The sequence below is a fragment of the Trachypithecus francoisi genome, unplaced genomic scaffold (genome assembly GCF_009764315.1).
Source record: "Trachypithecus francoisi isolate TF-2019V2 unplaced genomic scaffold, Tfra_2.0 Lachesis_group11, whole genome shotgun sequence".
Lineage (NCBI taxonomy): Eukaryota > Metazoa > Chordata > Mammalia > Primates > Cercopithecidae > Trachypithecus > Trachypithecus francoisi.
In genome coordinates, this window is record NW_022681456.1 from 64,152,783 (window position 1) to 64,177,565 (window position 24,783).

The window sequence follows — 24,783 nt, forward strand, 5'->3', positions numbered from 1 at the left end:
GGGTGGTGGGCCATAGAGCAAACCCGGGAGTGCATACCCTGAGCAAGGGTGTAGCCACCCGACAGGTGGAGTCACTCAACCCAAGTGTTATCATTCAAGAATGTGGGCTCAGTGTTGTCAAAACAGCACATTTTAAAAGAGCAGCTTGATCCGCAGATTTTAGATATCCTCATTTTTAAATGCTGGCAGTTGTTTAAAAACAAGATGAACAGAAAAATAAACCAAAACACTGTCAAGGACAAATAGCACACTGTACGAAAACACAATGGAGCCCACAAGATGCAACCTTGGTGCCGAGATCTGCAGAAAGTGAAGAGAATTGAGAAGGAAGTTGTTGGGAGGACTAGAAAATCTACTAATCAGAGTCCAGAGCACTCCACTAAGAGCACAATCCAGCTGGTGGAAATGGGATTTAAGTGGAAATTCCTCCCTCAGTGAATAACAAATATGATGCGTATTTCCCTGATTACGGTCTTTATGTCTCTTACATTTTCCAACTCTCTTGATATCCCCATTTTGCAGATTCGGTAGAGAATCATCCTCTTGAATAGTAATCTAGTTTAGTTCTGGTTTCGGTTTGTTTTGGTATTGACATTTCCTAGAGAGCTCCAATAGATAAACAGATAAAACCTGAGCTGCTGCGGTTAAGTCTGGGGATGTGGTGATGGGATCCCTGTATCCCTCTTGAGACTGTCCCTGAGACCTGTTAGCTCTAGAATCTAATCCTCATGACCTCTGACGTTCCTCCAGAAGTAAACTGTGTGTGAACTTGTGCTCCCTTGAGAAGCTGCCTTTAGGAAGGGTTTCAATTCTTCTAATATTTTAGCAAGTTTACTCCTCTTCTACAGTTTTTGTTGTTGTTGTTTTAGCTTTGCAAATTTTCATGAAGTTTTTAAAAGCTGACTTTCATTGTTATTTCTCTGTTAACAACTATCACTATGAAAACTTGACTCTATTGAGTTTGGGTTTTCTTTTTTTTTTGAGACGGAGTTTCACTCTTGTTGCCCAGGCGGAGTGCAATGGCGCAATCTCTACTCACCACAACCTCTGCCTCCTGGGTTCAAGTGATTCTCTTGCCTCAGCCTCTCAAGTAGCTGGGATTACAGGCATGCACTATCACACCTGGATAATTTTGTGTTTTTAGTACAGACAGGGTTTCTCCATGTTGCTCACGCTGGTCTCGAACTCCCAACCTCAGGGGATCCGCCCGCCTCAGCCAAAGTACTGCGATTACAGGCATGAGCCACTGCGCCCGGCCAGTTTGCTTTTATTTTTTTTTCCTAAATGCAATGGGAAGCCACTAAAAGGGCTTTAAGCAGGGAAGTGACATTATCTGGTTTTCATTTTATAAAGATCCCTGTGGCTGCTGTCAGTGATTGTAGGAGGGCAGGAGTGGATGCAAGGACAGCAGACATTAGTGCAGGAGTTCAGATGAAAGATGATAATAGCTTGGACAGAGTGGTAGCAGTGGACATGGAGGGAAGTGGACAGATTTAAGATGTCTCGGAGACAGCTGATGGAATTTGCTGACAACTAGATTAGGAGTGACAATGACAAATAAAGGAACCTAGAATAAGCCCCAGAATTTTGCTTAAGAAACTGAGAATTCAGCCATGGCAGATTTGTTAAGCACAAAAGTTAAACACAAATACAAATTCATACAGCATTGGACTCTCTTAAGCAGTGTCTTATAGGAAAAACATTTTATCTAGGGAAAAATGCAACAACAAAAACCTTTGAAAACAAAAGCCTATGACCAAAAACAGTCCCGTTTTAGGCTCTGGATGCACAAAACACACACATAGAATTCTTGTGGTGGCGATGGGAGGAAGTGAAGAGCTAACAGGCTGCAAGTTATTTTAAGGACTAAGACCCAATGTTCAGAAACCAAATCTTGTTCTTCCAGTGTGGATGCTTAGTCAAAGACTGTAAATTGTCTTCAAGTTGAGAGAAACCATGAAGAAAGAGGAGTGGCGACATACCTGACCTTCCGTTTTTGGGAGCCAAACCTAGACCAGAATGTAGGTCTGAGTGACTCCCAATCCAGAGCTGTCTCCATTAGGCCAGGCTCTCACCCCAGCTCCAAACCAATTTCTAAAAACTTGTCCAAGAGTCTGCCTCTTCTTTAGAATTGGTAATCTTGGCAATTAAACTCAGTGTAGAAACACTCTCCTGAACATAATCAGCATGCTGGTTCTTCCTTTTCTGTTGCCTTGCTCTTCCTAACAGCTCCTCCTTTCATCTTTGCAGGCTTCTTCTCGGCCATAGGAACTCAGGGCTCAGTGCTGTACTTCATCTCCAGTGTCTCTAAAGCACCCATCTGATCCCATGGCTAACTACTCCCCACATTATCTCCCGGACTGACCTTACTGAATTTAGACTTGTATATGCAATACCTACTTAACATATCCACTTTGATGCTCAGTGGGCACCTCAGACTTGATGTGTCAAACACTGAATTTCTGTCTCCGTTATGCACGTACCCAAACTCTCCCCCACCATGTATTTCCCCATCTCAGTAAATTGCAATAGCTCAAGTCAAAAGCCTAAGATTCAGACCTGAACTCTTTCCTTTCCTCCCTCTAATTCATCAACAATCTTGTTACCTTTTATTTTTTGTTTTGGAATGAAGGCATATATAACTGGGCTAATAATAATGCTTGATTCATAATTAACCACCGATGTTCCATGCATAACTCTCTTATTCATTTGTCATGCATTTATTTTATTTTTGAATTTTTTTTAGAGAAGAGCACGGTCTCACTACGTTGCCCAGGTTGGAATATAGTAGCTAGTCACAGGTGAAATCATAGCACACTACAGCCTTGAACTCCTGGCCTCAAGGGATCTTCCCACCTCAGACTCCCAAGTAGCTGGGACTACAGGCACCCACCACTACACCCAGCTCATGTACTTACTTTTAATGACAAATGAATCACCCAAAAACCCACCACCTCACCCACGGACTAAAACATTACCAGTGACTTACTCATAGATTTGCTCCTCCTCTACCTCTCCCACACCCAGAGGTAACACTATCTTGAACTTTATTACTACTTTTTAAAAGTTTTGTCACATATGACAATGCCTAAACAGCTGCTCAGTTTTAGTTGTTCTTGACTTTTATGAGAAAAGTATGTTATATATAGTTTTCTCAGAATTGCTTTCTCGTTCTGAGTTATTGTGCTGCAAGTAGCTGGTATTCATTCATTTTGCTGCCATGTAATCGTCATTCATTCTGTGAACACATTACACTTTCCTACAAATGGACATTTTAATTTATTCCAGAACATTCTTATATGTGTGATCTGGGGGATTTCGTACAAGCATTTCTCAAGCATATACTGACTGAGAAGTGAAATAGCTGACCCATGGGTATACACTTTTTTTTTTTTTAATGCGATCTTACTCTGTGACCCAGGATAGAGTGCAGTGGCACAATCATGATTCACTGCAGCCTCAACCTCCTGGGCTTAAGCAATCCTCCCACCTCAGCTTCCCAAGTAGCTGGGACCACAGGCATGCACCACCATGTCCAGCTAATTAAAAAAAGTTTTATACAGATGTGGTCTCCCTGTGTTGCCCAAGCTGGTCTTGAACTCTTGGGCTCAAGTGATCCTCCTACCTCAGCCTCCCAAAGAAGAGGCATGAGTCACTGGGCCTGGCCCAACTTTTCTAGTTAACGGTTTTTCACAGTGGATATACCAATTGATAACCCCACTCCCATCAGCAATATGTGAGTGATCCTATTAACTAAAACCCTCTCCAAAACTTGACTTTATTGTTTCATTTTTGCCAATCGAATGAATTTGAACATGTCATTGTCATCTTGATTTACATTTTCCTGATTGAGAGATGAAAATCCTCTTAATACGCTTATTGGCCAATATGCACTAATTGTGTGGAAGGCCTGGTTCAGTCTTCTGCCTATTTTTCTGTGACACTGTCCTTTTTTGTTGGTTTGTAGAATTTCTGTATACATTCTTTATACTAAGCTATTACTGGTTATAAATGTTGCAGATATCACTTCACAGTTTGTAGTTTGGCTTTATTTTTTATTTTTTTTTTAGAGACAAGGTCTCCCTATGTTGCCCAAGTTGGACTTGAACTCCTGGGCTCAAGCAATCTTCCCACCTCATCCTCCCAAGTTGATGGACACTGTGTGTGTGTGTGTGTGTGTGTGTGTAACGGAGTCTCCCTATTTTGTGTATGTGTGTGTGTGGAAATGGAGTCTCCCTATTGTGTGTGTGTGTGTGTGTGTGTGTGTGTGTGTGTGTGTAGAAATGGAGTCTCCCTATTTTGCCCAGGTCTGTCTCGAACTCCTGGGCTCAAGCGGCTCAAGTAATCCTTCTGCCTCTGACTCCCAAAGTGCTGGGATTACAGGTATGAGACACAATGCCTAACCACTGATGCACAATTTCTAAATTAAGAATTTATAATATAGCGTAACTTATTTTCTTTTATAGTTATCTTCTATGTTTTTTTTTTCTGCTTCCAGTTTAAGAAGTTCTTCCTAAAAGGAGTAGGATCAGGAAGATAATCTCTTACATTTTCTAAATATATTTCAATTACATTTTAATCTATAATTCCACATATATTTTCTACATCAAGTCATCATCCTGTTGCATTAATTTTAAAGAGCATGTTTCTAGTGTATAGGGTTGAAAAGCATTCTTCCCCTTATAGATTACTAAAGATTTATTATTAATGGGTATATTGATTTTCTTTAGTCTTACTTTTTATTTATCCTTTTTCAGTCATCCACAGACTTTTTCTGAGTATCTGATTACCTTTCTTTCAAATCTTTTACAGCATCTCCTGGATTTGTTTCTCTTTTATTTAGGTACTTTCTCCAAAAGCGGTTTTAGTTTGTATAGGAAAATCTTCTGAAGCCTTGATGGTACATATTCTTATTAATGCCCTCACATTAGAATAACTATTTTCAGAACATAAAATTCTAGGTTCAAAGTTTTTTTCATGTTCGATTTCACATTCTTGAGCTGGGCGTGGTAATGATGGTTTTTACCGTAACATACTCCAGTGTCCTTTTGTCTGTGGGCTCCCACCCAACCTGGTGGCCGAAGTCGTCTACAGGTAAGATTGACCAAATCTCTAAACAGGACGGAAAAAAATGTTATCTTCAGAAAACCAGCTCTCTTATACACTGCTGCTGTGAATACAAATTGATTAACTTTTCTGGATGGCAATCTAGCAACGCAGAACATTTAAAAATACATATATATACACATATAAATACATATATATATATCTTGACACAACAATTTTATCTCCAGGCATCCACATGAAAGAACTCAACTGTTCAAAAGTGCACAGATAAGGATACTCGTCAAGCATTGTAACATGAAAAATAAACTGAAAACCACCTCATCTCCAAACACAATTAAATTATGTTAAAATTCTATATACAGGGATTAGGATGTGTAGGTTTACCCAAAGGAAAATGTATTTAATGTTTAGGTTTAAAAAGCAAAAAAAAAAAGCCTACTTTTTGTTTCAAAAATATGCATATGTAAGTAGAAAATATCTGAAAGCTGAAAGGCTACTCTCCAAAAATATTAACAGCAGCTTTCTCTAAACAGAGACTAAAGTGGTTTCTCATTTTTTCTTTTTGCTGTTCTATACTTATTATATTTCTACCACAAACCTCTTGTTATAATTTCTCCAGCAGAGTCAGTTTTACAATTTGGAATGCAGAGGTCAAGTGGTTCTATAATCAGTGTATACTTCACACGTACCATTCTTTCAACCTACACCCCTTTAAACCTCTTAGACACACATCAAACTCATTTACATCTATGTCCCTCTAATGTCAATATAGTGGTTAACACATATAAAACATGAATACACTACATCAAGACGCTCAGGAATACATCTCTGGGATACAATTTGACTGCCTTCTATTATATTTTAATGAATCACCAAAATAAAGGAATTCTTTCAATTACAGAGAGCAGAATAATTAAAATAGTAACTTTCAAACTTTGTAGCAGCAGAAGTATTTCCTCAAATATAATCTTTTTGAAACCCAATATGGAAAACAGACAAAAATAAAGCCATTCTAGAGGTGGGGGCCTTGGAAAGTGAGTGCTGTCCACTCAGACGTCTTCCTTGCCTCTCACAAGGAAGGAAGCTACTGTGTAGTTTGAAAATTACTATTTAATACATTCTGCTAACCCTAAATGCCATGTCAGAGCTAGAAGAGAAAATGTACACACATTCAATCTAACATTTATTTATTTCAGGTTTTTTTTTTTTGCAACTATAAATTACATTCACTAGTACACCTGTAATTCTTCACAGTGGGTTCAACTAAAGAATAAGCAAACACAGCATAGATCAGTTTAAAAGAAATCATGGTACTTCTTAGAGCAATTTGCAAAAGGGGAAAAAAGTCTTAGGCCCACTCCTTGGAAATAAATATCAAGTAACCATAAAAATATTCAGCCATTTTTCAGTTATTCAGAGAGTTCAGGCATGGTCCCACGCAGAACATCAGAGTTCCTCTTTGAAATAACCCAGCTTTGCCAATGACATCTCTTTTCTCAACTGCATAACTTCCCAAAACATCTGATCAACTATACAAATAGAAAAGAGAGATATTTAAATCATAAAATACCATCTTCATTATTTTTAATGTTTCGTTGAAAACTTAAGTTAGCTGAAATGTCAACTGCATCAACTGCGTATTTTCTAAAGATGTACCTACATTTTTTCAACAATTCACATAAGCTTTTCCACAGACTTGTGACCATCCCAGTTTTATCAATAAAGCAAGTCACCAGTTTTGTCACAATTATTCGTTAAATATGTCAGAGATGATCATTTTAGCCCTAGAAAAGGTGGATATCCAGCATCCTGAGTAAATGTCAATGCTCACTTCATGAAGTGAGTACACTCAATGCTCAATTATTCAAGTTATTCTCTAACTTATGAATCTTCTTGCTCTAGTTTGTTACATTGTGGCCATTTTACTCTTCATTAACACTAACAGAGGTGAAGGGGAAAAAAAGAAAACAAGACAATCCAGAAAACTCAGTAACATTGTTTGTGAGTAATAACAGAAAGGTTTTGCGTATGGCTCAAATTAGAAATAAAAATGCATGTGGAAGATGAATTGTAAATTCAATTACCTATACTTTTGTAAGTTCCCACTATAAGTGGAAAAATGTTGGCTCCTTATTTCAGACAATAAAAGGTCTTCCTTTGATATATGATCAGATTATATTCATTTAGATCAATGGTTCTCAATCATGGAAGATTCCACCACTACCACTACCACCACTTCTCATCCCTGGCCACTCCAGGGTACACTTGGCAATTAATAGATACATTTTTCACTGTCCCATCCCGGGGGTGCTACAGGTATCTAGTGAGTAAAAGCTAGGGATGCTATTAAACATCCTACAAATGCACAAGACAGTCCCCCACAACAAAGAATTATCCAGCTCAAAATGTCACTAGTACCAAGGTCAAGAAATTCTGCTTTAGATTTAGCTGCCCTAAATCTTTTGTTGGCACAAGGCACATATAATAAACAGATTTTAAGACTAATACCTGTTTACAACAAACACACATAGTCAATGATGTGTACTAAATATCATAAAGTGGAAGAGTGATAGAAACTAGAGAAGATATACTACTTTTATTATCACCCTCACTATTCATTACTCGTAACACTTTCTATTTTCATAAAGTAAATTATCTGTCTTTCCTACAAGCTTCTCATTTAAACAAACAGAAAAATATTATAGTCTTGGCAATCATATTTAACATAAATTTTCTGTTATCTGGCTTAAATTATATTATCCATCTACAGGTATTCAAAAATATTTCAGTTTTATTAAAGTCAAAAAAAGTATTATACAGTTTAAAGACTGTATGTTACTAAGCCTTTTGAAATTCAACATTAATTAGGTTATCAGGTTATTAGGTTAACAGGTTTTGTCCCTATTGTTTTAGGCATTAAAATCCAACTATATGGGATTTTAAAGAAATATGACATTTTTCAACATACCAGACCTTGAGAAAGGCTAAACTAAGTTTTTATCAGCATGACTAACTTCTCCATAGAATCAAGATTCACTGGTTTACATGACTGAAAGATGGTAGGCTTCTACCAGTGTTTGAGCAAGATAATATTTTCAGTGCCTAAAAAATATAAACAGGGAAATTTCATAAAACTTTAAATACAAACTGGCATAGACTTGTCTCTAGCCCAGTATCTGCTATTTTCATTTTTATGCAATCATTTGTGCTCGAGAGATACTGCTTTGGAGTTGTCAGGCCATATTAGTTTTTATGCCTGATATTTAAGATATTTAGCTATAAAGCCATATAAAATTGTATTAAAAATATTAACACACTTGCATGAGGTTGGTTCTCCTGGATATATCACCTGCATGTTTCTGCTGATTTAGAATATGGCAATCTTTATTCCATTCAGAATTATCCTCATGACTACTTTATTAATTCACACGCAAAAAATAGAAAATACAGGGAAAACTTAATTGTGAGCTCCATCATGGTTTCCATCAATTAAAATAAATCTGACCACTTTGCCGGCCTCATTTTCATCTCTTAAAGAGTCAATTCAATGAGCTTGGAACTCTCTTCTCATTTACCATCTGGTTTATTATACACCACTTAGGAGTTAAAACTGACCCTGCTTAAAATTCAAAATTAAGAGTAAAATGAGGCAAATAAAATAATTAAACACAGTATTTTTCTAAAAGACATTTGTTCCCAAATTCTCCACAAATTTTATTAGAACTATATATGGTATTTAACATAAATGTACCAACAATAAAGCTGATATGAGCATTACTACTACATCCTATACTTTTTGCTGAACTTTCATGTAAAGATTTATACTGAATCAAGAACACTCACCATCCTGCTGTTTCACGAGTCCCTGCTGAATGTATCGAATGTATGTAAAAAAGTTACATACAGAAGTGATCTAGGACAAATGGAGAAAATGTCATGAATGGTCAAATGTCTCATATCAAACCAAGCTTTATTAAAATTCATGGTTAAGTCACTTACCCTGTATCTGCAAAAAGGAGAAATATAATAATAGTTGCTTGAGTCCCCTAATTTAATTCTGTGTTTACAGGACTTACTCTGGCCAGTGAGAGCACATTTTCTGTGAAATAATGATAAATTTCAGTTTTTTGAAATTAAAAGCATTTGCCCCTACCTTCTGTACAAGTTACCTATTCATTCAGTTAGATGACAAATATTTGAGAACCTACTGTGTACCAGCACAGTTCTAGACGCTGGGCTACAGTGATGAAACGGACAAAGACTATGCCCTTGTGAGACTTACATTCTATTAACAGTATAAGTTTAATGCCATAATATTAACCATGATTCTAGAAACAGAAACTAGGTGTTTTCCATATATGTCCCATCCTGGAACAAATTTACAAATGAGTAATCAGCTGCAGGACGGCTCTCAGCTTTCCATCAGGATTTCAACTTCTCAGTTGAAAATATCCTCATGATGACTGTTCAAGTCTCAAAGTATGTTACAGATACCTTGCAGGGTAATAGTTTCCAGATGGGGTATTTGTTTATTTGGTTGGTTGGTTGCTATATTTGCATTTAATGTGGGACCTAGGGAGAAGTACAAAGGAATAAGCCACCTTATAAAAATACTGAATCTTGGGGGCGGAGCAAGATGGCCCAATAGGAACAGCTCCAGTCTCCAACTCCCAGGGCGCGAGCGACACAGAAGACCGGTGATTTCTGCATTTTCAACTGAGGTACTGGGGTCATCTCACTAGGGAGTGCCGGACAATCGGTGCTGGTCAGCTGCTGCAGCCTGACCAGCGAGAGCTGAAGCAGGGCGAGGCATCGCCTCACCTGGAAGCGCAAGGGGGAAGGAAATCCGTTTTCCTAGCCAGGGGAACTGAGACACACAACACCTGGAAAATCGGTAACTCCCACCCCAATACTGTGCTTTAAGGAAACAGGCACACCAGGAGAATATATCCCACACCTGGCTGGGAGGGTCCCAAGCCCACGGAGCCTCCCTCACTGCTAACACAGCAGTCTGCGGTGATCTATCCGCAAGGCAGCAGCAAGACTGGGGGAGGGGCGCCCGCCATTGCAGAGGCTTAAGTAGGTAAACAAAGCCGCTGGGAAGCTCAAACTGGGTGGAGCTCACAGCAGCTCAAGGAAGCCTGCCTGTCTCTGTAGACTCCACCTCTGAGGACAGCGCACAGCTGAAGTCCAATAGGGGAAGCAGCGGGGGCCGGTGCAGACCCGAACGACTCTGTCTGACAGCTTTGGGGAGAGCGTGGATCTCCCAACACGGAGGTTGAGATCTGAGAACGGACAGACTGCCTGCTCAGGTGGGTCCCTGACCCCTGAGTAGCCTAGCTGGAGACATCCCCCACTAGGGGCAGTCTGACACACCACACCTCACAGGGTGGAGTCATCCCTGAGAGGAACTTCCAAAGGAAGAATCAGACAGGTACACTCGCTGTTCAGCAATATTCTATCTTCGGCAACCTCTGCTGCTGATACCCAGGCAAACAGGGTCTGGAGTGGACCTCAAGCAATCTCCAACAGACCAACAGACAGTCCTGTGACTGTCAGACGGAAAACTATCAAACGGGAAGGACACCTATACCAAAACCCCATCAGTACGTCACCATCATCAAAGACCAGAGACAGATAAAATCACAAAGATGGGGAAGAAGAAGCAGGGCAGAAAAGCTGGAAATTCAAAAAATAAGAGCGCATCTCCCCCTGCAAAGGAGCGCAGCCCATCGCCAGCAACGGATCAAAGCTGGTCAGAGAATGACTTTGACGAGATGAGAGAAGAAGGCTTCAGTCCATCAAACTTCTCAGAGCTAAAGGAGGAATTACGTACCCAGCGCAAAGAAACTAAAAATCTTGAAAAAAGAGTGGAAGAATTGACAGCTAGACTAATTAATGCAGAGAAGATCATACACGAAATGACAGAGATGAAAACCATGACACGAGAAATACGTGACAAAGCACAAGCTCAGTAACCGACTCGATCAACTGGAAGAAAGAGTATCAGCGATTGAGGATCAAATGAATGAAATGAAGCGAGAAGAGAAACCAAAAGAAAAAAGAAGAAAAAGAAATGAACAAAGCCTGCAAGAAGTATGGGATTATGTAAAAAGGCCAAATCTACGTCTGATTGGGGTGCCTGAAAGTGAGGGGGAAAATGGAACCAAGTTGGAAAACACTCTTCAGGATATCATCCAGGAGAACTTCCCCAACCTAGTAGGGCAGGCCAACATTCAAATTCAGGAAATACAGAGAACGCCACAAAGATACTCCTCCAGAAGAGCAACTCCAAGACACATAATTGCCAGATTCACCAAAGTTGAAATGAAGGAAAAAATCTTAAGGGCACCCAGAGAGAAAGGTCGGGTTACCCACAAAGGGAAGCCCATCAGACTAACAGCAGATCTCTCGGCAGAAACTCTCCAAGCCAGAAGAGAGTGGGGGCCAATATTCAACGTTCTTAAAGAAAAGAATTTTCAACCCAGAATTTCAAATCCAGCCAAACTAAGTTTCATCAGTGAAGGAGAAATAAAATCCTTACAGACAAGCAAATGCTGAGAGATTTTGTCACCACCAGGCCTGCCTTACAAGAGACCCTGAAGGAAGCCCTAAACATGGAAAGGAACAACCGGTACCAGCCATTGCAAAAACATGCCAAAATGTAAAGACCATCGAGGATAGGAAGAAACTGCATCAACTAACGAGCAAAATAACCAGTTAATATCATAATGACAGGATCAAGTTCACACATAACAATATTAACCTTAAATGTAAATGGACTAAATGCTCCAATTAAAAGACACAGACTGGCAAACTGGATAAAGAGTCAAGACCCATCAGTCTGCTGTATTCAAGAGACCCATCTTACATGCAGAGACATACATAGGCTCAAAATAAAGGGATGGAGGAAGATCTACCAAGCAAATGGAGAACCAAAAAAAGCAGGGGTTGCAATCCTAGTCTCTGATAAAACAGACTTTAAACCATCAAAGATCAAAAGAGACAAAGAAGGCCATTACATAATGGTAAAGGGATCAATTCAACAGGAAGAGCTAACTATCCTCAATATATATGCACCCAATACAGGAGCACCCAGATTCATAAAGCAAGTCCTTAGAGACCTACAAAGAGACTTAGACTCATACAATAATAATGGGAGACTTCAACACTCCACTGTCAACATTAGACAGATCAACGAGACAGAAAGTTAACAAGGATATCCAGGAATTGAACTCATCTCTGCACCAAGCAGACCTAATAGACATCTACAGAACTCTCCACCCCAAATCAACAGAATATACATTCTTCTCAGCACCACATCGCACTTATTCCAAAATTGACCACATAATTGGAAGTAAAGCACTCCTCAGCAAATGTCAAAGAACAGAAATTACAACAAACTGTCTCTCAGACCACAGTGCAATCAAACTAGAACTCAGGACTAAGAAACTCAATCAAAACCATCAACTACATGGAAACTGAACAACCTGCTCCTGAATGACTACTGGGTACATAACGAAATGAAGCAGAAATAAAGATGTTCTTTGAAACCAATGAGAACAAAGATACAACATACCAGAATCTCTGGGACACATTTAAAGCAGTGTGTAGAGGAAATTTATAGCACTAAATGCCCACAAGAGAAAGCAGGAAAGATCTAAAATTGACACTCTAACATCACAATTAAAAGAACTAGAGAGGCAAGAGCAAACACATTCAAAAGCTAGCAGAAGGCAAGAAATAACTAAGATCAGAGCACAACTGAAGGAGATAGAGACACAAAAAAAAACCTCCAAAAAATCAATGAATCCAGGAGTTGGTTTTTGAAAAGATCAACAAAATTGACAGACCGCTAGCAAGACTAATAAAGAAGAAAAGAGAGAGGAATCAAATAGACGCAATAAAAAATGATAAAGGGGATATCACCACTGACCCCACAGAAATACAAACAACCATCAGAGAATACTATAAATGCCTCTACGCAAATAAACTAGAAAATCTAGAAGAAATGGATAATTTCCTGGACACTTACACTCTCCCAAGACTAAACCAGGAAGAAGTTGAATCCCTGAATAGACCAATAGCAGGCTCTGAAATTGAGGCAACAATAATAGCCTACCAACAAAAAAAAGTCCAGGACCAGATGGATTCACAGCTGAATTTACCAGAGGTACAAGGAGGAGCTGGTACCATTCCTTCTGAAACTATTCCAATCAATAGAAAAAAGAGGGAATCCTCCCTAACTCATTTTATGAGGCCAACATCATCCTGATACCAAAGCCTGGCAGAGACACAACAAAAAAAGAGAATTTTAGACCAATATCCCTGATGAACATCGATGCAAAAATTCTCAATAAAAATACTGGCAAACCGGATTCAGCAGCACATCAAAAAGCTTATCCACCATGATCAAGTGGGCTTCATCCCTGGGATGCAAGGCTGGTTCAACATTCGCAAATCAATAAACGTAATCCAGCATATAAACAGAACCAAAGACAAGAACCACATGATTATCTCAATAGATGCAGAAAAGGCTTTTGACAAAATTCAACAGCCCTTTATGCTAAAAACGCTCAATAAATTCGGTATTGATGGAACGTACCTCAAAATAATAAGAGCTATTTATGACAAACCCACAGCTAATATCATACTGAATGGGCAAAAACTGGAAAAATTCCCTTTGAAAACTGGCACAAGACAGGGATGCCCTCTCTCACCACTCCTATTCAACATAGTGTTGGAAGTTCTGGCTAGGGCAATCAGGCAAGAGAAAGAAATCAAGGGTATCCAGTTAGGAAAAGAAGAAGTCAAATTGTCCCTTTTTGCAGATGACATGATTGTATATTTAGAAAACCCCATTGTCTCAGCCCAAAATCTCCTTAAGCTGATAAGCAACTTCAGCAAAGTCTCAGGATACACAATTAATGTGCGAAAAATCACAAGCATTCTTATACACCAGTAACAGACAAGCAGAGAGCCAAATCAGGAATGAACTTCCATCACAATTGCTTCAAAGAGAATAAAATTCTAGGAATCCAGCTTACAAGGGATGTCAAGGACCTCTTCAAGGAGAACTACAAACCACTGCTCAGTGAAATCAAAGAGGACACAAACAAATGGAAGAACATACCATGCTCATGGATAGGAAGAATCAATATCGTGAAAATGGCCATACTGCCCAAGGTTATTTATAGATTCAATGCCATCCCCATCAAGCTACCAATGACTTCTTCACAGAATTGGAAAAAAAACTGCTTTAAAGTTCATATGGAACCAAAAAAGAGCCCGCATTGCCAAGACAATCCTAAGTCAAAAGGACAAAGCTGGAGGCGTCACGCTACCTGACTTCAAACTATACTACAAGGCTACAGTAACCAAAACAGCATGGTACTGGTACCAAACAGAGATATAGACCAATGGAACAGAACAGAGTCCTCAGAAATAATACCACACATCTACAGCCATCTGATCTTTGACAAACCTGAGAGAGAAACAAGAATTGGGAAAGGATTCCCTATTTAATAAATGGTGCTGGGAAAATTGGCTAGCCATAAGTAGAAAGCTGAAACTGGATCCTTTCCTTACCCTTATACGAAGATTAATTCAAGATGGATCAGAGACTTAAATGTTAGACCTAATACCATAAAAAACCTAGAAGAAAATCTAGGTAGTACCATTCAGGACATAGGCATGGGCAAGGACTTCATGTCTAAAACACCAAAAGCAACGGCAGCAAAAGCCAAAATTGACAAATGGGATCTAATTAAACTAAAGAGCTTCTGCACAGCAAAAGAAACTACCATCAGAGTGAACAGGCAACCTACAGAATGGGAGAAATTTTTGCAACCTACTCATCTGACAAAGGGCTAATATCCAGAATCTACAAAGAACTCAAACAAATATACAAGAAAAAAAACAAACAACCCCATCAAAAAGTGGGGAAAGGATATGAACAGACATTTCTCAAAAGAAGACATCATACCACCAACAGACACATGAAAAAATGCTCATCATCACTCGCCATCAGAGAAATGCAAATCAAAACCACAATGAGATACCATCTCACACCAGTTAGAATGGCAATCATTAAGAAGTCAGGAAACAACAGGTGTTGGAGAGGATGTGGAGAAATAGGAACACTTTTACACTGTTGGTGGGATTGTAAACTAGTTCAACCATTATGGAAAACAGTATGGCGATTCCTCAAGGATCTAGAACTAGATGTACCATATGACCCAGCCATCCCACTACTGGGGTATATCCCGAAAGGATTATAATTATTCTACTACAAAGACACATGCACACGTATGTTTATTGCGGCACTATTCACAATAGCAAAGACTTGAATCAACCAAAAGTCCATCTGTGACAGATGGATTAAGAAAATGTGGCACATATACACCATGGAATATTATGCAGCCAAAAAAGGATGAGTTTGTGTCCTTTGTAGGGACATGGATGCAGCTGGAAACCATCATTCTTAGCAAACTATCACAAGAACAGAAAAACAAACACCGCATGTTCTCACTCACAGGTGGGAACTGAACAATGAGATCACTTGGACTCGGGAAGGGGAACATCACACACTGGGCCTATCAGGGGGAGGGGGGAGGGGAGGGATTGCATTGGGAGTTCTACATGATATAAATGATGAATTGTTGGGTGCTGACGAGTTGATGGGTGCAGCACACCAACATGGCATAAGTATACATATGTAACAAACCTGCACGTTACGCACATGTACCCTAGAACTTAAAGTATAATAAATAAATAAATAAATAAAAAATACTGAATCTTAACAATCATATAACAAGTTCACTAAATTCCACACCATCCTTTCTATTTGCCTATGACAAAAGCTAAAATTTTATATGAGGGCTTTCTGGCTGGGATTAGGCTATCAGCCTCTTGAGGGCAGGGACTTTGATTCATCTTTAAATGCCTGGCACACGGCACACATTCAATGACTGCTGAATGAGTAATGAGCCATCTGTTACCCTATGGCTCCGTGAGATAAGGCTGGCATGTCTATCAGGCCAGACTTGAAGCAGCCCAGCTGTCACCCTCCTAAGCTAGGAACCTGGCTCAATACAACTATCACTCCCCATCAATGCAAAATTAGCATAGCTCTAAGTAAAGTAAGAGGCCAATAGCATTTTATATGACAGTACAAATTACATAGTAAATATATTAAATAACATTACATTTTAGCGATACCTACAAGAAATATAATACAAATGTGCCTTTATATTAAGAAAACACACAACAATGTGTATTTGAAACAGGGTAATTTTTCAGGAGGGGGTAATTCAAATCACTAACCAATTCCTATCTTTTTTCAAATATTTCTTTGTTTCTTTATTAGCAAATTCCTTTAATGATCTGTAACAATATTTAAAAGCCCTAACTACTAGTTTGGGGAGGATAGAAGATCTACAAATTTAAAGCACAGAGTGTTGGAAGTCTATGGAACTTCCAAAAGTATAATTTGCACAAGAGGAAAATGTGCCATCAAGTTGCTAAAAACCAATTTATACACTATTCTGGAAACAGGAAACAGACATATGCCTGCTGGTCTACTATTCAGCCTAATTTTGAAAGGGATCTGGTAAGGTGGCTTTAAGTATCAACTTTTAAAATAATAAATGTTTCTTTTTTTAACTTGTAAGTTCAGGAGTACATGTGCAGGGTGTGGTTTATTCAATAGGTAGACATGGGTCATGAGGGTTTGTTGTATGTATTACTTCATCACCCAGGTATTAAGCCTAGTATCCACTATTCTTCCTGATCTTTTCTCTCTTCCCATCCTCCACCCTTCCATAGGCAGCAGTGTGTGTTGTTCCCTTCTATGCGTCCATGTGTCCTCATGCAACACATAAGCTCCCACTTATAAGTGAGAACACGCGGCATTTGGTTTTCTATTCCTACATTAGTTTGCTAAGGATAATGGCCTCCAGCTCCAGCCATGTCCCTGCAAAGGACATGATCTCGTTCTTTTTTTATGGCTGTATAGTATTCCATGGTGTATAGTGTTTCTTAAAAGATCTCATTTCTAAGCCATTTTGTAAACTAGACACACCTAATATATTTTTAGTTAAGCTAGGATTCAATGCGAATAGACCTCTGACCTCCAACTCCATTTTTTTTCAAACATGCTACACTACATTAATAAATCTCTATAACTCGAGTCCCAAGATTTCAAATCCTTGTTTGCCATTTTCATGTGACGATGTCAGCATGTTTAACTCTAGACCTATAATCTTCTTCCACAAACCAAAGCCTTTTCTATTAATTTCCACAATCACTTCAAATCAGTCTTCCAGTCAGACATCTCTAACTCCTTTCTCCTTTACCCATCACCCCACCCCAATCTAACTTTTCATTCTTAAAATCTGTCACCTCTTCCCTTTCCTCTCCATACACTCACCATCCTTTGAACACACTTTGATTTCTTGTTTCTAGGTCTTCAGTTGTATATACTGCTCTTTATCCAAATTACTCTTTTTTTTTTTTTTTTTTTTTTTTTTTTTGAGACGGAGTCTCGCTCTGTCACCCAGGCTGGAGTGCAGTGCCGGATCTCAGCTCACTGCAAGCTCCGCCTCCCGGGTTCACGCCATTCTCCTGCCTCAGCCTCCCGAGTAGCTGGGACTACAGGCGCCCGCCACCTCGCCCGGCTAGTTTTTGTATTTTTTAGTAGAGACGGGGTTTCACCGTGTTAGCCAGATGGTCTCGATCTCCTGACCTCGTGATCCGCCGCCTCGGCCTCCCAAAGTGCTGGATTACAGGCTTGAGCCACGCGCCCGGCCCCAAATTACTCTTATGCTTCAAAAACCTAAACCAAATCTCCCTCCTTTCAAGAAGAGTACCTAATCATAGGTTGAATAATCTCGTCTTCCTCAAAATTCCTACAGTGCTGTGCCACTCATTTAGTCATTATCTTCACACTGTAGCTCACAAGAGCCACGGCCAGAGCCATACTTCACATCGTTTTTTCCATATGATATGCGTCACCTTGATTTCTGGTCCCATTCCCACAAGCACAATATCCTTAAACTTTGTAAACTGTTCTCTAAATCTAAACTATAAAATTATTTTACTAAAGATACTTTAAATGCACTTTAATTTGATATCCCCATTTGTTATAAATTTGATATTTGCACATATGTGTGATATATAATGCAAGCACAAATTTTAAATTCTATAATAAAACCAGTTGTATGCTATATTTAAAATGAGGCATGACACAGACCTTAAACATACGAAAACTGCTATGATTAAATTTAATTCTCCATATTTGGGGTGGAAAGATCAGAATAAAAATACTTGGGTGTTTGTAGAATTTAAGAATGTAAATTCTTTCCCTAAAATTCAGAGGCCACCGTTACATAGGTGTGGCTTGAGGGAGCGAGGTGGACGTGTGGCTCACAGAACAAATATATGACTAGGAACCCTCCAACAAATGATCACCTAAATAACAACATTCTGTAATCTTGCTGAGAATGTAACATGCATAACAGGGAATAGAAACAAGTACACAGTTCCTACAACAGCTTCAACACAGACCTATTAGTTCATCTCAACCAGTCTTTTCCTTTTCTGGCTTCAAAATAACCCTGACAGCAGTCAGTTACACTTTCTATGAGCTCTCTCAGGCTTTCTAGTCCCCTATATTGATCTGGCTCTATGTACTTAATAAGCATCTATCTCAAAAGCTTTCCGAGTCATTTTTTAAACAGAAGCCAAGACACAATTATGCCATGGTTTTAGGCAAAACCTTTCACCGTTGCCAGATGTTTTAAGCACTGTTGGTTTCAGTCATTCCTCCTCATAGGACTGGATGGAAAAAGTCTGCCCTGCTATGAAATGTGGGAGTCTTATCTCTGAAGATTTATAATTCTCAAGTAAGACTCACCTATGAAAGACAAAACTGATTATTTATTAAAGTGAGAATCCTTTATAAACACAATATAAAAGGAGAAATCTCATCAAGTCTTTTTGGTACACTGTTTTCATGATTGATAAGACTTACTCTAACTCAGTATCTTCCCAAACTATTTTTGATGGTCACCCTCAGACGGAAGTATTTTAAACAGAAACCCAGGACACATGGCTATACAAATACATGTAATAAACAAAAATTCTGCTTATGACCCACTAAACTGATTTCACAATCCACTAATAGGTCACAATATGAGGTTAAAAACAAAAACAAAACTCAGATTTCTATCTCTAGTTTACCTGGATCCATGTATGTATATTATTGTATTGGGTTGGTGCAAAGTAATGGCATTGAAAGTAATGGCAACAAGCACGATTACTTTTGAACCAACCTATAATTAAAAAGGCTCTCCTTTAATGCTAAAGCTGAAATACCGTATTCCACACTGTCTCAGAAATTCGTCTTTGGGCTACACAGACACTTAAGAGAAATCTGAGGGAGATATAACTACATTTAAAACCAGAAAAACTAAATAACTGCAACCCATAACATTTCAAAAACTCAGTCACTTTCACAATTCATGCATGTAAAAACCTACTTTGGTCCTCCGCATTCAACTGCAGAAGCTTTCACAAACCGGATAGGTTGTAATCCCACTGGTTCAATGCTTAGAGTATTGTTTTCCACAGCCTCCAGAACAGCTGAAGCCAACTTAAAAAAAAAAGAAAAAGTACTAGATGCTATACTGGCAGAAAAATATCAAAATTGTATTCTACAGTAAACTAATTTTACAAATTATTCTTCTCCCAAGTTCCACTAGCTTGGCTTTAGCAAATGAAAAAGGAAGAAATCAGATAATTTTTGTTTGATTTATTTTATAATCCAAACACTGTTATGAAAGGCAATTCACTTATAGTAAAATATCTTTCCTCATTATCTGGACAAGGATTAAAGGCATTAATTCCAGTCTCTGTTCACTCCTTACCCATGATTAATATCCACTGTTAATGCCACTTCAAAATGAATATCCTGAAGCTTTATTCTGCTAAATGTATATAATATTTTTAAACACTAGTCATTTATACCACAGCAATATATATTAATTAGCTGTATATTCTCTGAATTTGTATTTATGTGCATAAGAGTGAGTCTACAAAAGAATTAGCTGAATTATCAAATATTAAATGCCAGGATGAAGAGGGTAGCAACTGATACAACATGAAACAGGAAAACTTCTTTAGTCTGGCAAGGTTACTAATACTGAATGGCCTACCTGAAACCAGATACAGAGCCACAATGAACAACACATATTCATATCAAAAGTGTGGAAAATGCTCATCTTAACTTCTCCTGATAAGTAACATTACAATTAAATTCTTGAAAGACTTCACATAAAACTCTTAGGATTAAATTTCTTATACTTTAATTGACAGGATATTTCTAGACAAATCTTTCACATGTAAGAATAAATTAAAATTACAGCTTTACATTTTTGTACTGCCTTATTTTTCTAAGGTTTTTGTCTCTACTTAATTCACTTCATTTTATCCTTTTAACAATCCTACGGCACAGGCAAAGAAGGCATTACTTTTCCTGTTTTAAAGATTAAAAAAATAAATTTTTAAATCATGTACAGATAGACACAACAAATGCCTTTAACAGAGTGTGTAGAGAACTTCCCTTACGCTGAACCTTGGACTGTAAATCAAGAAATAAGTCCTATCCCCCATACCTATTTAATAGCTGACACCAATGCAGTACACATTTTAGTGTGAATGATCCTCTGCTCATATAAGGAAAGATGTTCAGTAACTGAATGCCGAGAAATTATCATGATTCTAGTACAGAATGGTAAAAATAGTAAAACATGACATTTTATAATAACTTATTTATGTAGGAGATATTAAAATATGTAATATGATTTAGTTTAAAAGAAGTATAGAAACAACTATAATGAAGTCCTACTAAAATGAAAACCAATTACCTCGCTTTTTGAGAATGTTAAACATGGAAAGATATCTTCCTGGTAGATTTTGTCTAAGAAAGGACACGTCCTGTCCATTGTGGGCTCATCCTTCCACAATCGAAACTCATTATACAAGGATAAGTCAGCCTAACAGATAAACCAAAGGAAAACACAAAAACATGTTTTAAAAAGTATAAACATAAAAACCACCTTACAAAACCACAACTAATTTAAACATCACTGAAAAACAATGCTCTTCATTTAAAATAATTGAACCACTCTTGATTCGTTATATAATACCTGGTAGCAGTTTTCCTTTTTAAAAAATGACGCCCAAATAACCAAGTAGCTTTTTTCTTCCATGCATCATCTGCTACCATGTTAATAACACTACTATTATCCTCACCCTGAGCTCCTTCTCCCATCCCCACCAAAAATGCTGGAGTTCCTCTTAAGACACAGGTGGCACACTATTCAGAATATAATAAATGATGACAAGTCTTTTCTGAAAACAATAAAAAGGTAATTTGGAACCTAATTAATTATAGTGTCTGAATAAACTGAGACTGAACTGTGAAACCTAATTTGGGATCAAAAACGACACAGTTCTACTATAACTTGAAGGCATTCCCAAAAGAATTGTCAAAATGTTACTGCATAAGCAACAGGATTTTAAAAAACAACACGTAAAGTCTTCTAAACTGCCTACCTTAAAATACAACATTTATTTAGATATTTTTGACATAATTTTGGCATCCAGTAACTACCACCTTAGGCATTGATAATAATCCACTGCTGGCACCTGCATTCCTATTCACTCCTCCAGCTGTCCCTTTCTTTCCCACCTCCCTAATAAATTTTCCCCAAGTATTCTTCCCTACAGCTTCTCAGATTCCCTCAGTCCAGCTCAATAACATCTGCTGGAATACAAAGTTGCACTGACATCAGTCACCAAAACTAGAGCAGTCTCCACCATCCTACAGCACTAAGTTGCTCTTGTCCACAAGCACTGGATACACCATAAATGATGCACTGACTACAGCTACAGACTGCCTCTAGGATAGCTCAATCAGACGTGCAAGTAGTCTACAAGAACTTAACAGAGCTGAATGTAGCTAAGCCTTCCTACAGACTTCTTTTTAAGGTGTATAAAGGCAATCTCCATGTGAATTTTCTTTTCAGTCCAATTCATAAATTCCTTGAATCAAAGCAAAAGCAATAGGACAAATAATATTAGCATATAAGCAATACTTACATATTCAAATGCATTTTCTTTGTAAAGTTACAGGTAAGTGGTATTCTAAGGAAAGATTCTAGTTTAAAGGCTGTAATTTAAACCATTTATTAAGAGCTGACTCTGCCAGGAACCACTGTAAGCACTTTACAAACATTTAATCCTCACAACTGTACAAGACAGATATTATGATCGCCATTTGTACTTGCCCAAGATTGCATAGCAAGAAAACAGTGAAGTCCAAATTCAAATCTAAGTGGCTTGATCCCAAAGCCTTGCACTGGGCTTGTATGTCTGCATGCAGGAATGTGTATTTTAAATGTCTACAGAAGACATGTTGCTAATGTCATAACCGAGTGCCCCCATCATATTTTCTACAAAAACATGGACATGCTTCATTTTTTTCCAGATCGTTACGTATTTTTCTAAGACTTACACAGGCCAAATTTACGTAATTCCTTTGCCTAGTAAGACTTTTTGACAAGTTTTTCATGAAACATCAGAATATAACACATACCTGGAAAGCAAAGGTTATTATTTTGAAGTTATATGCTGCCTACGCACGTTTTAAGGGATTTCAAAAACTAAAATGAACCTTTACCATGTTCCATGAGAAGACATTTAAATTTTGTGTCAATAGGGGGGAAAAGTACATAATTACTTACACATACTGAGTAAGAAACAGCAAAAATACAAGTTGTACCAGGCAATTAAAATTGCTATTTAAATTCCAAAGAATTAGAATTAAAGTTATGACAAAAAAAGTTTCTTAAATATTTCACAGAAACCAATGTGAATTTTGGATTTGGTTACATTCATATTTAACCAAGTATTGAACTTCTCTCTTAGCAGCATCTTTCTTATTAATAATTAGTCAAAATGCAATTCAATTACAACAGGTTAACAACATTGGTTATTCCATTTAATAAACTCCTGACTTCCATACAAAAATGTAACAAGCACACACATTTCTTCAGGATTAATGACGAACTTGAATTCAACAATGTAAAAGATGGCTTCTAAGAAGAAATGGGAAAGCTTCATAAATTACTCATCAATCCTCTTAGAAATGCTTTTTCACAGTATACAATGATTAAAAACAATTTTTACTCTAAACAGCTCAAAATACTTATATATTTCAGTTATCTTTATTACATATCTTTTAAAATAATAAGACTATTATTATGATGATGATTATTATTATTTTGAGATGCAGTTTCACTCTTGTTGCCCAGGCTAGAGTGCAATGGTGCAATCTCAGCTCACTGCAACCTCCGCCTCCCAGGTTCAAGTGATTCTCCTGCCTCAGCCTTCCGAGTAGCTGGGATTACAGGCATGCGCCATCACGCCTGGCTAATTTTGTATTATTAGTACAGACGGGGTTTCTCCATGTTGGTCAGGCTGGTCTCGAACTCCCAACCTCAGGTGATCCTCCGGCCTCAGCCTCCCAAAGTGCTGGGATTACAGGCATGAGCCACCACGCCCGGCCCATTATTTCGTTTTAAATTTTTTATTATTATGGATACATGATAATGGTAGCCTTACATAGTTGTAAGTGTCTGAATAACTGAGACTGGCTGAACTGTGAAACCTAATTTGGGATCAAAAATGTTACTAATTGTTCTACTATAACTTGAAATTTCACTTAGCAAAATGTCTTCCAGCCTTATGTAGTTGTAAGGCTACCATTATTTCTATTTTTTGTTGCTTAATTATCTGAATTAACTCTAGGACTCTTTTGCTGATATAAAATTCTCTCTCTGAATTTAAATAAAAGCAATGTATTGATCTTTAAGAAAATCATCTTATTTTCACATATTTATTATATCCATACTTTGTAAGTGCACTCTAGCAATAAATGTTGACTAGCCAGATCATTAAAGCCACCCACTCTCCTCTAGACAACATATGATAGTTTCCTCCCTTAATGAAATATTGAGATTAAGAAACTTACCAAGTTTCTAGCAGGTACTCCAAGGTCAGCCAGGTAGAATATGGAACTGAAGAATCCCTGAAAGCAGCCAGCTCTAGATAAAGCCTCCCCCATCTTAATACTGAATATTTTGTACTAAAAATTTTGCTGGCAAAAATGATAACTGACACCTCAGTGATGAGAATTAACAAGTATCAACAGAGTCAGAGGGGACAGTCCTTGACGAGTTACCTCTTTGCAGTCTTTTACAATTGGCTGTATCACACTGAGGTCCTGATGACTGCCACTCATAGCACTGCTTGTGCTTTTATTTCTTGTATGCCCCTTTTTAAAAGGTGTCTTTCCACCTGGCAAAGGCTCCTGCGTAGGTGATGTTGGAGAACTGGACAATACAAGTGTCTTCAATGCAGCTACTTCAGCTTGAAGTACATCAATCTTGGAAAGAAATCAACATAGTCACATACATTAAATATGTTTCATGACAAATGCAGCTAAATATTAGCAATCTGGTCAAAACACTTCCAAAGATGAAAAGTAAGTTTAATTTGTATTTCCTGTGGAGTAATAAAGAGAAACTAAAATCAAGTTTTTTGATGTTTCCATATGGTTTGGATTCATCTATTACTCACAATGTCAAATCA

At 38.0% G+C, this 24,783-nt stretch overlaps 1 protein-coding gene across 11 annotated transcripts in view; it reads right to left on the bottom strand.

Annotated features, from left to right (window-relative positions):
* Window positions 1-5,278: 5,278 nt before the first annotated feature.
* RAB3IP (RAB3A interacting protein) overlaps window positions 5,279-24,783 on the bottom strand; it is a 73,796-nt gene continuing 54,291 nt past the window's right edge. For 6 of the 11 annotated variants that reach the window (XM_033221286.1, XM_033221283.1, XM_033221287.1 and 3 more), the window contains 6 exons: window positions 24,374-24,577; window positions 20,994-21,122; window positions 19,608-19,720; window positions 9,067-9,166; window positions 8,911-8,980; window positions 5,279-6,596 (listed from right to left, as the gene is read on the bottom strand). In XM_033221286.1, the coding sequence (XP_033077177.1) occupies window positions 6,514-6,596; window positions 8,911-8,980; window positions 9,067-9,166; window positions 19,608-19,720; window positions 20,994-21,122; window positions 24,374-24,577 (699 nt within the window). In that variant the 3' untranslated portion in view covers window positions 5,279-6,513. Of the gene's footprint in view, window positions 6,597-8,032; window positions 8,170-8,910; window positions 8,981-9,066; window positions 9,167-19,607; window positions 19,721-20,993; window positions 21,123-24,373; window positions 24,578-24,783 lie in introns of those variants that run through there. The other 5 variants (XM_033221288.1, XM_033221291.1, XM_033221290.1 and 2 more) reach the window with 3 other exon arrangements.